The 19,067-nt window shown below is 39.9% G+C and overlaps 1 protein-coding gene across 3 annotated transcripts in view; it reads left to right on the top strand.

Annotated features, from left to right (window-relative positions):
• Positions 1-17,889, top strand: part of grm7 (glutamate metabotropic receptor 7) — a 221,421-nt gene extending 203,532 nt beyond the window's left edge. For 2 of the 3 annotated variants that reach the window (XM_082137815.1, XM_082137817.1), the window contains 2 exons: positions 1,707-1,953; positions 16,479-17,889. In XM_082137815.1, the coding sequence (XP_081993941.1) occupies positions 1,707-1,953; positions 16,479-16,528 (297 nt within the window). In that variant the 3' untranslated portion in view covers positions 16,529-17,889. Of the gene's footprint in view, positions 1-1,706; positions 1,954-3,775; positions 3,798-16,478 lie in introns of all 3 variants that reach the window. The other variant, XM_082137816.1, reaches the window with a different exon arrangement.
• Positions 17,890-19,067: the final 1,178 nt, after the last annotated feature.

Raw genomic sequence — 19,067 nt, 5'->3', positions numbered from 1 at the left:
GCTCACTGATTCACATTCACTCACTCACTCACTCACTCACTCACTCACTCACTCACTCACTCACTCACTCACTCACTCACTCACACTCACTCACACTCACTCACTCACTCACTCACACTCACTCACTCACTCACTCACTCACTCACTCACTCACTCACTCACTCACTCACTCGCTCACTGATACTCACTCACTCACTCACTGATTCACACTCACTCACTCACTCACTGATTCACACTCACTCACTCACTCACTCACTCACTCACTCACTCGCTCACTGATACTCACTCACTCACTCACTCACTCATTCACATTCACTCACACTCACTCACTCACTCACTCACTCACTCACTCACTCACTCACTCGCTCACTGATACTCACTCACTCACTCACTCACTCACTCACTCACTCACTCACTCACTCACTCACTGATTCACACTCACTCACTCACTGATTCACACTCACTCACTCACTTATTCTCACTCACTCACTCACTGATTCACTCACTCGCTCACTCACTCATTCCACTCACTCACTCACTCACTCACTCACTATTTATTTTTATTTTTATAGTTGGTTTGTTTTTGTTTTTATCCAATCATTTAATGAACAGTTGTGCATATTTTTTTTTTTTTTTTTGAAAGTTAATGTATGTAGTTTCCAGTCTAGCTGTAATTTTGTCAAATTAGTAGTTAGATTACAAAAATGCTAGAATTAAGCAAGAAAACAGCCGTTTATTTTAAATATATATATATTAAAATTGCCATTACCATGAAATGACATTATTCCATTATTACTTCCATCACAGAATTCCTGCTAAATACATATTTAGTGCTATGGCGTCCACAGACCAAAAGTACCCTCAGTAGAAACACCTCAGAAGGGCACTTCCTCATGTCTAAGGAGATGGTTTTTGATCTGAATAAGCTATAAAATGGATCTGACCTTCAGACAGTTAGGTTTCACAACTTGAGTTGCTTCATTGGCCGATCGATGTTTGTGGTAGAAATGCAGTCGAAATGCTGGGCCTCATTCACGAAAGACGAGCAGAACAAATTTCTGTGACAATTTGCGAAAATAAATAAATATATTTTTAATGATTTTCACAATTCATTCATGACTGGGTCCTGTTGCCTTAATTGAAACACACCCGTGACCTTCCTAACAGGCTTTGAACTCGCACAACATTAAAGATTAAACACACTGAGGATATCGGTAATTACATACTTGCCAGAGTGCCGTTAACTGCCACATGAAATGAATCTTTGCCGTAGTACTAATGTGATATGGTCGCGGCATGAAAGCCTTCATTATAATACTTTGACAAGCTCCTTTTTTTTCATTCAAGAAAAGTATATCCGTGCAAGAGCCTGTGCTCTCAGGCAATGACAGCTACTCGAGTTTTTAAGGACTATTATCATCCATTTCGCTTTGAATTCTCCCACCAGGACATCAACATTGAGTGTCTTTCGTACTGACCTCAGATTTTACTTTATTCTTCATTTCATCTTGAATCCCATACCGAAGTTTGCAGAAATACCTAATGGACTACATCATTCATGAACTACCAACATTATACTTTTATAGCACTTTTTGAAGATCTTTATGAAGCTGTTTTTCATTTGTTATGCCTCTTTGGAGAATATTCCCTTGCTGTTATATGCCAATATAAAACTAAATTGTTCCATGTTTTTTTTCTTTCCAAAGCTCTACATCCAGACCACCACGCTGACCATCTCCATGAATCTGAGCGCGTCCGTTGCTCTGGGAATGCTCTACATGCCCAAGGTCTACGTCATCATCTTCCACCCGGAGCTCAACGTGCAGAAGCGGAAGCGGAGCTTCAAGGCCGTGGTGACGGCGGCCACCATGTCCTCGCGTCTATCGCACAAACCCAGCGACCGACCAAACGGCGAGGCCAAAACCGAACTGTGTGAAAATGTGGATCCCAACAGTAAGTAACAAAACGTTTTATCCGCCGGACATTGGGGAAGTTGATAATGTACATTTGCTCATGATGAATTCTAATGTCTTTATACTAAATCTGGTGAACTCTGAAAGACTGATTAAAATCATACAAATAATTTAGTTTTAGTTTGTTTTTTGGGATTTTGGATCACATGAGCAGATGTAAGTTATCAAAACTAAATAATGTGATTTTTCACATTATTATGCATGTTTTCTGGCTTTTCGCACTTATCATGGCACTGTTAAAATTGGCTGAAGTGATGACCAATTTAATTCGACCTTTTTTTTTTTAAATGGAATTTATTATATATTAATGTTAAATTGATATATATAAAATACTACTCATTTATAATAACTTCAATTGATAAGCCATCAACAAAACTCTAAACTCTAAAAGTTTAGTCTAAAACTGTAAACTAATCGTTTACAGATTCGGAGGATAATTAAAAAAGCAAATATATAAGAATAACGCATATTAACAAATGATCTGTTAAGCGTCATAATGTAATAATGTTTGTAAATGTTATAATTAAAAGTTAGTTATTAAAGGGTAAGTTCACCTAAAAATGAAAATTATTTCATCAATTACTCACCCTCATGTCGTTCCAAACCCGTGAGCCTTTCATTCATCTTTGAAACACAGATTAAGATTTGAGATTTCTGTCCCTCCATTTACAGCTATGCAACTTTGACGCTTCAAAAAGTGCATAAAGAGATTGTAAAACTAATCTATATGAATTGAGCGGTTCAGTCCACATTTTCCGAAGAGACTTGATCGCTTTATATGATGGACCGATTTAATTTAGGCTTGTATTCACATATAAACATTGATCAGCGAACATACAGTACACAGAGGCTCAACAGAAGGGTGAGTAATTGATGATTTTATTTTAAATATTTGGGTGAACTAACTCTTTAATGAATGTATTATGTTATTTTACAAGTTAATTTATTCCTATCATTTATAGATTTGCTGTGCAGGCGTGGTCCTTATGTAAAGATCGAACAAATTAGTAGTTATCTTTTATTAAAACCACTAATAAATGTGTAACCATTATCCCCAAGCTTGACCCTTAAAGTTGCTTTCCCTTTAGCCACGGGATGTAATGGCGAGCTCATGTCCCAGGGTGCAGTGCTTGCAAGATTCATTGTAGAATGTCACCATGAGCTGAAATGATGTTGCTTTGGCCTGTTGATGTTGCAGCATGAGCTCATGTCAGATATAATGGAATGAAGTCGTCTGCTGAGAATGACCACATTTCCTCTAATGAACACAAGATGGTGGTCCGTACACCGCAGAGAGAGAGTAATGGCGCAGGACTTGTTTGAGCCCAGAGGATTAGCATGTCATCACTGTCAAAGGAAAGCCATGGGACTTTGAAAAAGAAATGAAATTCCAAAAGATGAAAAGTACTTTTTGTGTTGTTTATTCGGCTTTGAATGGAATTGCAGGTCTTTGCAATCTTTCAGCTGCTTTTGGGATTCTCAAATAGCTACAGCACATAAGGAGAAAAAAAAAAGTTGTATGGCAATTTCAAAATTACGCCGTCAAGGTTTTTTTTCTGACAGTGGCAATGCTTTCCTTGCATTATTAGATATGCCATTCTTAGTTGTGAGAAATGGCATATCCAAAGTCAGAAATCACCTTAGCAATTATATCCATGCTAAAACACACCCACCTTCTAACCTAGCTTGAAATTAAACTGCCATTTTAAATTTCATGACTGTTTGGACCAATCAGAACCTCTGCTTTGCTTCTATTGGACCAATCAGAAACAGCTCACCAAGTACTGTTTTTTTCCCAACAGGCTAATTCTCATAATTTATCAGGTAAGACCAAATTAATCTTCTACCTTTGGTTATGACCTTGCTCGCTTTTTGAACGCTGGGCGAAAGGACGAGGTGGAAATAATAATCTGTCTTTTGTGGCCATTAATCACAAGTTTCACAACTTGTGATGACAATCCCACAGTGTCTCTCAGTAGAACTAGAGAATGAAAATCATCTTTATTGTACCATGTGCCGTTAGACATCAACATTTAATTTAATTCAAAATTCAGTGTCAATATGCCCTACACAATTTGAAGGGTAGTCAAGACCACCTAAGCAGAGACCAAGTCAAGACCAGTGTGTTAAGACCAAGACAAGTTGAGACCAAGACAAGACCAAGACCAGTGTGTGTTGAGACCAAGACAAGGACAAGACCAGTGTGTGTTGAGACCAACACAAGACCAAGACGTTGAGGGGTTGAGACCAAGACCAGTATGTGTTGAGACCATGACAAGACCAAGACGTTGAGGGGTAGAGACCAAGAACAGTGTGTGTTGAGACCAAGACAAGACCACGACTTGAGGGGATGAGACCAAGACAAGACCAAGACCAGTGTGTGTTGAGACCAAAACAAGACTAAGACTTTGAGGGGTTGAAACAAAGACAAGACGAAGATCGTATGTGTTGAGATCAAGACCAAGACTTTGAGGGGTTGAGACCAAGACCAGTGTGTGCTGAGACCAAGACCAATGTGTGTTGAGACCAAGACAAGACCAAGACATGTGTGTGTTGAGACCAAGACAAGACCAAGACCTGTGTGTGTTGATACCAAGACAAGACCAAGACGTGTGTGTTGAGACCAAGACAAGACAAGACAAGACCAGTGTGTGTTGAGACCAAGACAAGACAAGACAAGACCAGTGTGAGTTGAGACCAAGACAAGACCAAGACCAAGTTACTGGTCTTGAGGACTACAACACTACTAAAGGGTGCAAAGACCTTAAACTCAGCATGAAACGAAAGTTGCGATAGACTTTTCTTCCCTATTGTGACGTATATCTAAGAGAAACGGCTTCTTGAACAAGAAAAAAAGTGCAAGCTCACATTCATCTGCCTCCACTTTTGAGAGCCGCGCCTACATCTTAATAATCCTCAACCGATGCATAAAATCAAGTCCCCGCCTCACATTTTTTTCTTTTTTGATAATCCCTTGCAGTCAGATTTATGTCACAATAGGGAAAAAAACATTTATCAGATGTAGTTCATTCATAGCTCTGGAGACTTAATAGAGTTCTCATAGACATTCAACCTTAGCTGTCTCATTGCCATCTAGGAAAAACAGATTTTGAATGGAGACATTATTTGCAAAACCAGATGAGTTTTTCTCATCTACATGCAGCAAGCATTTTACATATTTAATGTGTCCAAGAAGAGTGTCTAAGCAAAAGCTGAACATGGTTATGAAACGGTGAACTCAACTGTCAGAGGTAATCAGATGACACGTGGAAGATCCCGAGCTTCAAACACAAGTCCCACAGCTCAATTCCCCTGACGCCACCGTGATGGCATGGCAGACTCTATCGCAGGTCCCAAAAGAGCCGTGAACCATCTGTGTCGGCCTTCCCTGTGCACTCACTGTTCTCTCTCCCTCCTCTGCTATCTAACACACTCTGACTCTCTAAATTATTTTTATGGATATGTATGTATATGAATGTTCTGAACCCTGAGATATCTGACACCCAGGGGAATAGACCCTAAAACTATTGAGCCGAGATGGCAATGCCAAGAGCGGAATGCCGTAATCATCGCCCTCATTCCCAACGATTTTGGTGGCACATGCAAATTCGAGTCTAGTTGATATGCGAGTTTCATCACTGGCGCTGGACTTCACTGCAAGAACGCAGGACAAGTTTTGACGGCAAATAAAACGGCTGGATTTTATGCAACAGTTTGCATCAAAACCGATGTATAGATTTGCTCTGACAACAGTGATGATTCATATTTTATTTATTAATTTTCAAATTGATGCAAAAACAAAACACAACCGTTTGTGAGCTTTCAACAGAACATTCAATATCTTAATGATCCATACCCTTGCATAAAGAGAGAGAGTGTGCAGTATTACCGATGTTAATGGCCCGTATTATAATCTCATCCTAATAAAATAATATAAATGAACACTATAAAATTTTTCTTCCATTGTAAAGATAACCCTGTGCAAAGAGCTCAGAGACACCTAAATTCTGTTCTCTCTTTTTCAGTGATGTTCACAGTAATTTGTAGCGATAAAGTGGCCAGAATTTGTTAATTTCAATAAGAATTTCTTTGAAAATGTTTCATTATCAATGTTTCAAATCTATCCAAGATGGCGCCGCGGATGGCTGCCTCGGTGTGGAGCTCTCCAGTTATTGTGTTGTTTTTGTTGGTTTGTTCTGCGTTTAGTCATTCTTTTCCTATCAGTTTCACCAAAGACGAACTACTGGACATTAGGAAACACACACCAGACAACTTTTTTACAGATTTTGATTACTCAGACGTTTTACTGGACATTCTCGTCGGAGGGGCAGCGGTGTTGTTCAAACGCGCGGTCAGACGCAAACGCGGGAAGCGCGCTGGCGCGCTGGTTAAACTCCGCGAGCGCGGCCTCCGTTCTGCACTCCCCAGTATTCATCTTGCGAATCTCCGATCTCTTCCTAACAAAATGGACGAACTTCTTCTCCTCACCCGCACTAACAAGGATTTTTTAAACTCCGCTGCTCTGTGCTTCACTGAAACCTGGCTGAGTGAAGCCATACCGGACAACGCACTACATCTGCCGGGCTTTCAGCTGTTCCGAGCGGATCGCATCGCGGAACTAACGGGGAAAACGAGAGGTGGTGGATTGTGTTTCTACATTAACGGAAGTTGGTGTTCAGATGTAACAACACTGAAGAAGATGTGCTCTCCTAATTTAGAGGCACATTTCATAAACTGTAAACCTTTCTACTCGCCGCGGGAGTTTTCCTCATTCATTCTCGCGAATGTTTACATTCCTCCAGACGCGTGTGTGAGCGCGGCGATACAACAGCTGGCTGAACACATAGCTGAAATGGAACAAAGGTACCCAGACTCTCTTTTAATCATTCTTGGGGATTTTAACAAAGCAAATCTCTCCCGTGAACTGCCAAAATACAGACAGCATGTTACATGTCCTACCAGAGACAGTAATATATTGGACCACTGTTACACCACGATAAAGAATGCGTATCACTCCGTCCCACGGGCAGCTTTGGGGCTCTCTGATCATTGTTTGGTTCATCTTATACCGACCTACAGGCAGAAACTGAAATCAGCTAAACCTGTAATAAGGACTGTAAAAAGATGGACCAACGAAGCAGAGCAGGATCTACAGGCCTGCTTCGATTGCACTGATTGGACTGTTTTTGAAGCTGCAGCCACCGATCTGGATGAGCTCACAGATACTGTAACATCATATATCAGTTTCTGTGAGGATACATGCATTCCTACCAGGACATTCTTATCATTCACTAATGATAAACCATGGTTTACTGGGAAACTCAAACAGCTTCGTCATGCCAAAGAGGATGCTTACAGAAGTGGGGATAAAATCTTGTATAACCAGGCCAGAAACAGACTGACAAAGGAGATCAGAGTTGCTAAAAGAAGCTACTCTGAAAAGCTGAAAAACCAGTTTTCAGCCAACGACCCGGCATCAGTCTGGAGAGGCCTGAGGAACATCACCAACTACAAATCACCATCCCCCCGATCTGTGGAGAATCAACAACTGGCTGACACTCTCAATGCATTCTATTGCAGGTTTGAGAAGCCCAGACTCACACCTCACACCCGCTCTGATGTGCACTTCACACATCCACCATCACCTCCTGCAACCCCTCTCCTCCCCCCTTCTGCCATCCAACCTGAGCTTAAGGTCTGTGTGGAGGACGTGAGCCGAGTCTTCAAAAAACAGAAGACTAGGAAAGCTTCAGGCCCAGACGGCATCTCATCTGCTTGTCTAAAAGCCTGCGCTGACCAACTGGCCCCAGTCTTCACGCAGATCTTCAACAGATCATTGGAGCAGTGTGAAGTTCCCTGCTGCTTCAAACGCTCCACTATCATTCCGGTTCCCAAAAAACCTAAAATCACTGGACTTAATGACTACAGACCTGTCGCTCTCACGTCTGTGGTCATGAAGTCGTTTGAAAGACTGGTGTTGGCCTATCTGAAGGACATCACTGGACCCCTTCTGGATCCCTTTCAGTTTGCTTACAGAGCAAACAGGTCTGTGGATGATGCAGTCAACATGGGACTGCACTATATCCTGCAACATCTTGACAGACCTGGGACTTATGCACGGATCTTATTTGTGGACTTCAGTTCGGCCTTCAATACCATCATCCCTGATCTTCTCACAGCCAAACTGACCCAGCTCTCCATGCCATCCTCAATCTGTCAGTGGATCTCCAGCTTCCTGACAGACCGGCAGCAGCGAGTGAGACTGGGGAAGCTCACATCCAGGACCCTCACCATCAGCACTGGCGCACCCCAAGGGTGCGTTCTCTCCCCACTGCTCTTCTCCCTGTACACTAATGACTGCACTTCTAAAGACCCCTCTGTCAAGCTCCTGAAATTTGCAGACGACACCACCGTCATCGGTCTCATCCAAAATGGTGACGAGTCTGCTTACAGACTGGGGGTTGAACAGCTGGCTGTCTGGTGCAGCTATAACAACCTTGAGCTGAACACGCTCAAAACAGTGGAGATGATTGTGGATTTCAGGAGAAAATCCCCAGCACTCCCCCCTCTCACCATCATGAACAGCACTGTGGAAGCAGTGGAGTCATTCAGGTTCCTGGGCTCTACCATCTCTCAGGACCTGAAGTGGGCAAATCACATTGACTCCATTGTGAAAAAGGCCCAGCAGAGACTGTACTTCCTTCGCCAGCTGAAGAAGTTCAATCTGCCACAGGAGCTGCTGATCCAGTTCTACTCAGCCGTCATTGAGTCTGTTTTAAGCACTTCCATCACTGTCTGGTTTGGTTCAGCTACCAAATCGGACATCAGGAGACTACAACGGACAGTCCGGACAGCAGAGAGGATTATTGGTGCCCCCCTGCCAACCCTCCAGGACCTGTACTCTTCCAGAGTGAGGAAGAGAGCAGGTAAAATCATCACAGACTCCACTCACCCTGGACACCCCCTGTTTGAACTGTTACCGTCAGGACGGCGACACAGATCACTGGCCACAAGAACATCCAGGCACAGGAACAGTTTCTTTCCACAGGCCATTTCCCTTCTGAACACTTAACATGCCCCCCAAGGCATATGCCTGCAAGTGCAATACTCCCACTGTCTAGTGCAATATTCTCTTAACTCAGGTGATATTTATATTTATATTATTCATGCTACTCAAAATACTGTAAATATGTTCATAATCTGTAACATGCACGAGACTCCCACTGTCTAGTGTAATATTCTCTAACTCAGGTGATATTTATATTTATATTATTCATACTTCTCAAAATACTGTAAATATGTTCATAATCTGTAAATGTTTATTCAGACTAAACCCAACTGTGACCCCTTTTTTTTACTTTTTATACTATTTTATTTTATTTTATTTTTTTATATATTTTATTCTTAGAATTTGTATTACTATGTTTCTTGTTGTATTTGTATTTGTATATGTGCACTGGAAGCTTCAGTACCAAGAAAAATTCCTTGTGGGTGCAAGCACACTTGGCAATAAAGCTCTTTCTGATTCTGATTCTGATTCTGATTATGTTTGTAAAAACACTCTTTCACAATTATTGCATCATGCAAAAGACTTTGCACGGTATCTTTGGTACATGTACGGTAGTTGTTGCATTATTCAATGTAACTGTCATGTTATCGTTCATAAAAATATTCTTAAGTTGTTGCATCATGCAACTTAACTGTCTTGTTAGCATTTAAACATAGTTTTTACCTTATGTTTCAATTTATTCCTGCATAATTATTGCATTTTGCACTGTAATTGTCATGCTACAGTTTGTAAAGCCACTCTCACGCAGTTGTCACATTATGGAACGTAATTGTAATTGTTCGTAAAACCAATTGTACATAATTTTCATTTTAAACCATTCTTACGTAAATATTGCATTATGTAACGAAATTGTAACACTCATTTGTAAGAGCTGCTCTCACGCAGTTGTTGCATTATGGGACGTAATTGTAACACTATTGTTCGTAAAACTATTTGTACACATTTCATTTGTTTTATTCCTGCATAATTCTTGCATTATACAATATAATTGTCATGCTATAGTTCGTGAAACCACTGTTACCAAATTGTCGCATTAAGTGACGTATTTGTAACGCTATTGTTAGTACAACCATTGTACGTAATTTCTGCAGTGCTTGAATTGTGTTTAAAGCCATTCTCGCACATTATACAATGTAATTGTTATGCTATCATTTGTAAAGTCACTGTTGCGCAATTGTCGCATTGTGCAACATAATTGTAACACTATCGTTCATACAACAATTTGTGCGTATTTTCAGCATTATGTGAAGTTATCGTGTTTAAAATCATTCTTACATAATTCTTACATTACGCAATGTAATTATAACGCTATCGTTTGTATAAACATTTGTGCGTAATTTCTGCATTATGTGAATTGTGTAAAACCATTCTTACATAATTATTACATTATGCAACCTAATTGTTGCGCTATCATTTGTAAAATCTCTGTTGCTCAGTTGTCGCATTATGCAACGTAATTATAACGCTATTGTTCGTAATACCATTTGTACGGAATATTTGCATTATGTGACTTAGGGTACGTTTATATGACAATGATATGCTTAAATCTGAGAAGTTTTTCCTTTGAGTTTTCCCGCGTACAGACGACACCATTGTCAAAACGTTCCCTATTCACACAGATCCACGAAAATGACTAAAAACGCTGTATTCTGCTCCAGGCCATTAGATGGCGATGAAACACTATAGACTGAACACGTAATACGCATGTGCATGACATCATAGTCTTCAAAGATTCGCGTTTTTGTTGTTTACACGGAGACCGTTTTCAGGCACCCAAAACGCTGTTGTCGAGTAAACGAACGGCCAAAAAAAACACATCAAATGTGGTTCAAAAGACCACATGAAAAGTTTTACGTTTTTAGTTGAAAACGGTGTCCTGTAAACAGCACATTAATTGTAATGCTGTCATTTGTAAAATTATTTGGAACAATTTTCATATGATTTAATTTACACACTTAAGTAACAGCCACATTATCATTTGTAAAACATATTTTTATGCAATTGCCACATTACGTGGCATAATTGTGACCCTGGACCACAAAACCAGTCACATGGGTACATTTTTTGGATGATATTTGACCAAGATACAACTATTTGAAAATCTAGAATCTGAGGGTGCAAAAAAAATCAAACATTGAGAAAATCGCCTTTAAAGTTGTCCATTTATGTTGGCGATTGTGCTGCATTCACTCACAAAAATAAATGTTTTAAATATTTATGGTCGGAAATTTACAAAATATTTTCATGGAACATGATCTTTACTTAATATCCTAATGATTTTTCGCATAAAAGAAAAATCGATCATTTTTATTCATACAATGTATGTGGCTATTGCCACAAATATACCCGTGCGACATGTGACTGGTTTTGTGATCCAGGGTCACAATTGTCACAAAAAAAACAAAAACAAACATTGTTACGTAATTTTGTTATAGGCTATTGTTGATAAAATTCCTCAAAAAATTGTTGCTTTATATTATGCAATCCAGTGTGGGCATGCGCAGTACAAATAATAATAAACAAGTACTATGCAAATGAGAAGCCTAACACAGCCATTTAGACATAAGAGAAATCCCAAAACCATCCCCATTCGTCATGCCCTGGTTTCCATCAATATCTGACGTTCTGTTGTCAGACACATGTTTCCAACACTCTTCCCATCCCATGAGGAAGACTGCAGATGTGAGACAAGAGCTATTAAGATGTTTTCGGTGTGCCGTGCTATAAGCAGTGTTGGGAAAGTTCACTTTCTACATGAACTAGTGCAAAGTTCAGTTAACAAATTTTAAAATGAACTAGTTCAGTTCATAGTTCAAACTTCAAAATTTTGAACTAAAGTTCACAGTTCCAAAAAATGAACTAGTTCAGTTCTTTTTTTCCATATGTTGCTGCGAGCTATTATTTTTCAAAATTATTGCCACAGCCCATATAAAACCACAGACAGCAATTATGTTATCAGTTTTAACACTGAAACTATGCGTCAGATTTCATCTTCATATCCAATTTTAAAATCCTTATCCAACCAGGGTTTACATAGCATTGAGGGTAGGGTTGCCAACTAAACAAATGCGGGACAATCGTGCATGGTTCTTTACAGGAAAATGAGGGACACTCAAAATATTTGTAGGCTATAGGCTAGGACAACATAACACAGTAGGCCTATATGTCATTTCAGGTTCGTATGTGTTTAAAAGGTTTTCAGACAACACATTTGTTTTGATTAAAGTTATATTACACACAAACCATAGTTCAAAATAATAGCATTTAAATCTGAAATAGAAAGCTTTTGTAATTATACACTACTTTTAAAGAAATTAAAGAAATTAATAGCCTACTTTTATTCAGCAAGTACATTTATAATGTTACGTTTTTTTTTATTTCGGATAAATTTACTTTGAACCTTTTATTCATCAAAGAATCCAGATTTTTTCTTTTTTTCTTTTTTTATTAATAATAATCAGAAATGTTTCTTGGCCAGCAAATCACATCAGTATATTATTCCCTCAGGACGATTTCATGCTTTCTTGCGTGGCTGGATGTATGTTGGACTCACAATAATCACGTTGTTTGAATTCGTTAAAACTGATTTGCCGAAATCAAAACCCAGTCGGACAATGAAAGGGATTTGCCGGTAGCGCGAGTCCGGATCGAAGCGACCAGACAGCGGAGGATTCTGTGCGCAAATCAAACAATGATTTGTCCCAAAATAATAATTAATTCTCAATTTAGAGTTTGTTATTCGTATGGTCTGATGCGCGTGAGTGTGGGACTGTGATTGGATGATGACCGGTGTCGTGATCAAGTGCCGTGTTGCTGTTGTATCAGATTCAGTCATACATCAGTGGTTCGATCAGCGTCAATAAACGGGACAACGGAGGTTCCGAACGGGACAAATACATTTCTATAGAAATCTTGCACCCTTATGAACGAAGTTAAACTGAGAGAGCTTGCCGTTCACAGCCACCAGAATGAACGAGTTCACAGTAACGTTCATCAGGCAGAAATAGAGTACGTTCAGTTCACGTTCGCCCAAAATATGAACGAGTTCATGAACTATCGTTCAGTGAACGCGTTCAGGCACAACACTGGCTATAAGGGTGTACTGCAGTCGGTCAGGGGAGATGTAGTCTGGAGGCATCACAGCTGGTGGTGCAAACAAGGTCTTTCACATCACCTTTAGTTTATTTTACAGGGAAATACAGTCACCTTCAGTCAACTTAGTCCCATATTCTGGCTATCTCCCTTTAGCCAGAATTTAGTCCATCACTCTCTAGTAAAGGAGGCAATAGTCCAAACAATAAGTGTATTTATTTGGTATTGTGTGTGTGTGTGTGTGTGTGTGTGTGTGTGTGTGTGTGTGTGTGTGTGTGTGTGTGTGTGTGTGTGTGTGTGTGTGTGTGTGTGTGTGTGTGTGTGTGTGTGTGTGTGAATTAGGTCACCCTTACCTGAGCTCCTATTATGTGTATAATTATAATATATTTATACATGTTTTTGCATATTAAGGGCACTTTCCTCGATCCACATTCATCAAGCCCACATTTCTGAATAGATGGCACTCAGAGTGACATTTAACTCAAATACTAAAGGGGCTACTGACACTTAAAGGCCACAATGATCTCTCTACTTGGTAACCTTTACTTTTAAATATTTAGAAGTTCATTTACATGCAAAAGAGCACAACAAGCATCCGGGGATAAGCGCTGTAATTTAAGACTGGAGTCATTTCGTTACACAGAGTCTCTGCAAACACATCATCGGCAGCTTGTGAAGGTCACGCTGTTATGACTAAAGACATTTGAGGGCTTCTTACATAAGACTTATGCGATATTCATCTGCTTTTTAATTTTAAGTTGCTCTTTCATCATATAATGAACACAGCTATTGACTTTTTTGTGAGTTCACACTGTGGGTTAGAAATTCATCAGATCCCCTTACTGTAACTATTAAAGTATTAAGTAGCAACACCCTAGAAGATTCCCAGAATCCTTAGTAAACCTCTCAGAATGCCCTAAAAACCACCAACCGCCCAACCACCCAAACAACCACACCCTAGAAAACCCAAGCAACTACTCAATATCCTAGCAACCTCTCAAACCAGTTTAGCAACCACCCAGAAATACCAATGCAACTGTCTAACAACCTCTCAGAAAACCCTACAACTACCCAGAACACCCTAACAACCACTCAGAACACAGTAGCAACCACCTAGAAACCTCTCAAAACACCCCACCACTACCCAGAACACCATAACAACCACTCAGAACACAGTAGCAACCACCTAGAAACCTCTCAAAACACCCCACCACTTCCCAGAACACCATAACAACCACTCAGAACACAGTAGCAACCACCTAGAAACCTCTCAAAACACCCCACCACTACCCAGAACACCATAACAAACACTCAGAACACAGTAGCAACCACCTAAAATCACCATACAACTACACAAAACACCTTAACAACCACTCAGAACACAATCGCAACCACCTTGCAACCTCCCCAAAAAAACACCACTACTTAAAACACCATAACAGATCACCCTAACAATCTATCAGAACACAGTAGCAACCACCTAGCAACCTCTCAAAACACCCCACCACTACCCAGACACCCTAACAATCATTCAGAACACAGTAGCAACAACCTAGCAACCTCTCAAATCACCATACAACTACACAAAACACTTTAACAACCACTCAGAACAAAGTAGCAACCACCTTGCAACCTCCCAAAACACCCCACCACTACCTAAAACACCCTAACAATCATTCAGAACACAGTAGCAACAACCTAGCAACCTCTCAAATCACCATACAACTACACAAAACACCTTTACAACCACTCAGAACAAAGTAGCAACCACCTTGCAACCTCCCAAAACACCCCACCACTACCCAGAACACCCTAACAATCATTCAGAACACAGTAGCAACAACCTAGCAACCTCTCAAATCACCATACAACTACACAAAACACCTTAACAACCACTCAGAACAATGTAGCAACCACCTTGCAACCTCTCAAAACACCCCACCACTACCCAGAACACCCTAACAATCAATCAGAACACAGTAGCAACCACATAGCAACCTCTCTAAACACCCCACAACTACCCAGAACACCCTAACAACCACTCGGAACACAGTAGCAACCACATAGCAACCTCTCTAAACACCCCACCACTACCCAGAACACCATAACAACCAATCAGAACAGTAGCAACCACATAGCAACCTCTCTAAACACTCCACCACTTCTCAGAACACCATAACAACCAATCAGAACACAGTAGCAACCACTTAGAAACCTCTCAAAACACCCCACCACTACCCAGAACACCATAACAACCACTCAGAACACAGTAGCAACCATCTAAAATCACCATACAACTACACAAAACACCTTAACAACCACTCAGAACACAATAGCAACCACCTTGCAACCTCCCAAAAAAAACACCACTACCTAAAACACCATAACAGAACACCCTAACAATCTATCAGAACACAGTAGCAACCACCTAGCAACCTCTCAAAACACCCCATCACTACCCAGAACACCCTAACAATCATTCAGAACACAGTAGCAACAACCTAGCAACCTCTCAAATCACCATACAACTACACAAAACACCTTAACAACCACTCAGAACAAAGTAGCAACCACCTTGCAACCTCCCAAAACACCCCACCACTACCTAAAACACCCTAACAGAACACCCTAACAATCATTCAGAACACAGTAGCAACCACCTTGCAACCTCTCAAAACACCCCACCACTACCCAGAACACCCTAACAATCAATCAGAACACAGTAGCAACCACATAGCAACCTCTCAAATCACCATACAACTACCCAGAAAACCATAAAAATCAATCAGAACACAGTAGCAACCACATAGCAACCTCTCAAAACACCATTCAACTACACAGAACACCCTAACTACAACTCAGAACACAGTAGCAATCACCTAGCAACCTATCAAACACAACACAACTTCCCAGAACACCCTAACAACCAATCAGAACACAGTAGCAACCTCCTAGTAACCTATTAAAACACTTTAGCCAACACCCAAGCACCCCACTCAGAATATCCTAGCAGCCAACTAGCAACCTTTTAAAAGCCCCTAGCAACCACTCAGTACACCCTAGCAACCAACAAGCAATCTATCAAAACACCCAACAGCTACCCAGAAAACCCTAGCAACCACCCAGAACATCCAAGAACCCACTCAAAACTTTCAAGCAAACACAGAACACCCTAGCAACTGAAATGTCTTTAAGAGTCAGTTTCTAGCCTTTTTTCGTTCCATACCAAAAAATTTGTCCCTGTCAGGCCTCCTGACAATCAATGAATTCCTCTCATTTTTAGTGAGGAAAAAAAGTATGAAATATCAAATGAAAAGCAATCTTTCATCTTTCTCTCCTCTCAGGTCCGGCCGCTAAGAAGAAATACGTGAGTTACAATGACCTTGTGATCTGAGGGCCTCCATCACAGGAGGAAGGTGATCGATGGCAGTTCCTGGTTTCTCTCGGCTCTTTGACACAAAAGTAAAGCGGGAAAAAGGCTTTCGGTGTACCTCTCTTTCCATCCTTCTTTTGTCCGAGGGCCAGGACAGTGACTGGGCCCTCAGCTAAACCAACGACAGAGGATCTCAGTTGATTTTCGACACCTTTAAGAAAAATAAAAAGGCAAAACCACCCCCACCCCCCCCCAAAAAAACACAAAAATAAATTGACATCTGCAAAAAAAACACAGTAGCAGGAATCAACGGATTGTACAACCGGAAGAAAAACATTTTTGTTGGTTTTTTTTTCTTCTGATGGAGGTGTAACAGCGGCACAACACGACTGACCTCCTGTCAATCAACAATTGAGGTTGCACTTGACGTGATGGACCTTCGACAATGCGCTTGTTCTGATAATCCATCACAGACTTTATTCAGGGCGCTCATGAATCGACGTGGCTTTGGAATGCTGGGCCAAGAGGTCCTCCTCATCTTTACATGTACTTCCAAACTGCAAGTTTTTTGGGATTTTCCGTGCAAATTTGTGTGGTTCTTTCAGCATTTCCGTTTTCCTTTGCTGTCGGGATTTTTACGTTTCAGTTTTTTTTCTTTCATTTTCCTTGCCTTTCTGGATGCACATTGTATTAAAGCCATATTCTTCTCTATGAGATCTCATTCCTGGAATATTTTCTGTTTTACGGTCTTTATTTTGGGGGACACCATTCGATTTCCCCCTTTAACGTGATAAATGTGACCGTATGCCTCACATTTTTCTACATTTCCACCATGTTTGTAAGGGTTCGTAGACCATCGACTGTGTTGTTAGTGACTTTGAGAGATGTTGCATTGGTTTTACAGTAACTAAACCCTGGTGACCGATGGTGTTTCAGAATTCTTTTTTAAAGAAAGTGTTCACGTAGCAGTTGTCAATGCATGCTTGATATGTTTGATGTTGAAGAAAATGAAAATCTCACCACAGTTTTCTCACACTGGCCTGTTTACAGATAATTTTAAAGCCTTTATTGATTTCTCTCTTTTTTCCTTAAGTACTATCTCACGAATCAGACATTCACTCACTCAAGGCAGAATATGGCTTTAATTTGTCTTGGAATTTTTAACTGCCCCAGAACTTATGGAGAAAATTGTGCAAAAGATATCAATATATATTTAAAAAAATATATGAAAAAAAATAAAAAGCATGTATGTTTTATACTGTTTGTACTAAGTATTCATGTTGCCCTTGCTGCTTATGTGCTGATATTGTGGAAGACTTTTATGTTTGGCCACTCATGCAACTATACTGTGGTGTTGTCCAAGAATGTACCAACATGAAATAAAACCATTTGGTTATTTTTTATTACTTTATTATTATTTTTAGTAGTAGTATTATTAGTATATTAGTCTTGAATGTGCTTGTTACAATTGTTCCCACTTGAGACAACTAAAAGTAAGCCAATTTTTAGGTTGATTTATTTGCTCAAAGTCACTCAGTTCCAAATACAGGTTATTTTAAAACAACAAGTAAATAATCACATTGGAGCCATGGCACTATCTTTCCATTCAAAGTTGCAAATTTAACCTTTGTGCAAAATTGGGATAGCGCATCAAATATTTGAGAATAAAGCAGCGTTTCCATCCCATGTGTTCAAGAGAACAAAAGGAAATTGGCATAAAATATTTGTAATAAAAATGCACATAGGAATCTTTCTTCAAAAATCTCTCAGACAGCTTGATTGTGCTATTTTAATGTCTAGTTAAGATCATTTATAGAATATGTCTTTACTGTATTCACCACAATGATTACAGAACACAATTCTTGTTTTTAAGTATTACTTGTAAAATACAAATCCATTTCATGCTTTTAAGAGCCTCCAAAAAGAAACAGCAATTGGGAATATCTCTATAATAATGATATACTAGCAATATATGTGGCTTTTAAGAAACAAAAGAGCTAGTTTTGAATGGCTGTCAATGGAAAAAGATGATTTTGTACTCAGATGTTGTAGTTACATCATCTGCCAGCAGGTGCTAAATGTGCTATGCTAACCAAAAACTCTTAAAGAGGACTTGTTATGCCCTTTTTCTAAGTCTTGATTTTGTTTTTGGGCTCTACTAGAATAGGTTTCACGCTTGAATGCTCAAAAAAAGAATTTCACATATTTTACATTGTTGCAGCACCTCTCTTCACAGTCTGTCAGTAACGCTCTTGGTTATGTTTCCCATACAACAACGTTACTCACTGCTTAACCACCATAGTACGATGCATCGTTGGAAAAACTAACTAGCTAGTCACTCACGTCCGAAAACAAAGTAACTTTGTCGCACATCCGTCCTTCGAACTACGTTGGTTGTTCAACAATTGTTAATGACGTCATGCTAATTAATCGGTTCTAGACCAAATTAATGTCAGATTATTGCTGTAAATAGCGAACATGGCATCTGTCGACTACTTCGCTATTTTTGTCCTCCATTGTTTTGCTTTATTTCCAGATGGTTCATTCATTCGCGATGCTG

The sequence above is a fragment of the Leuciscus leuciscus genome (assembly GCF_965113295.1).
Source record: "Leuciscus leuciscus genome assembly, chromosome: 15".
Classification (NCBI taxonomy): domain Eukaryota; kingdom Metazoa; phylum Chordata; class Actinopteri; order Cypriniformes; family Leuciscidae; genus Leuciscus; species Leuciscus leuciscus.
This window is presented reverse-complemented; position numbering and strand designations above follow the sequence as displayed.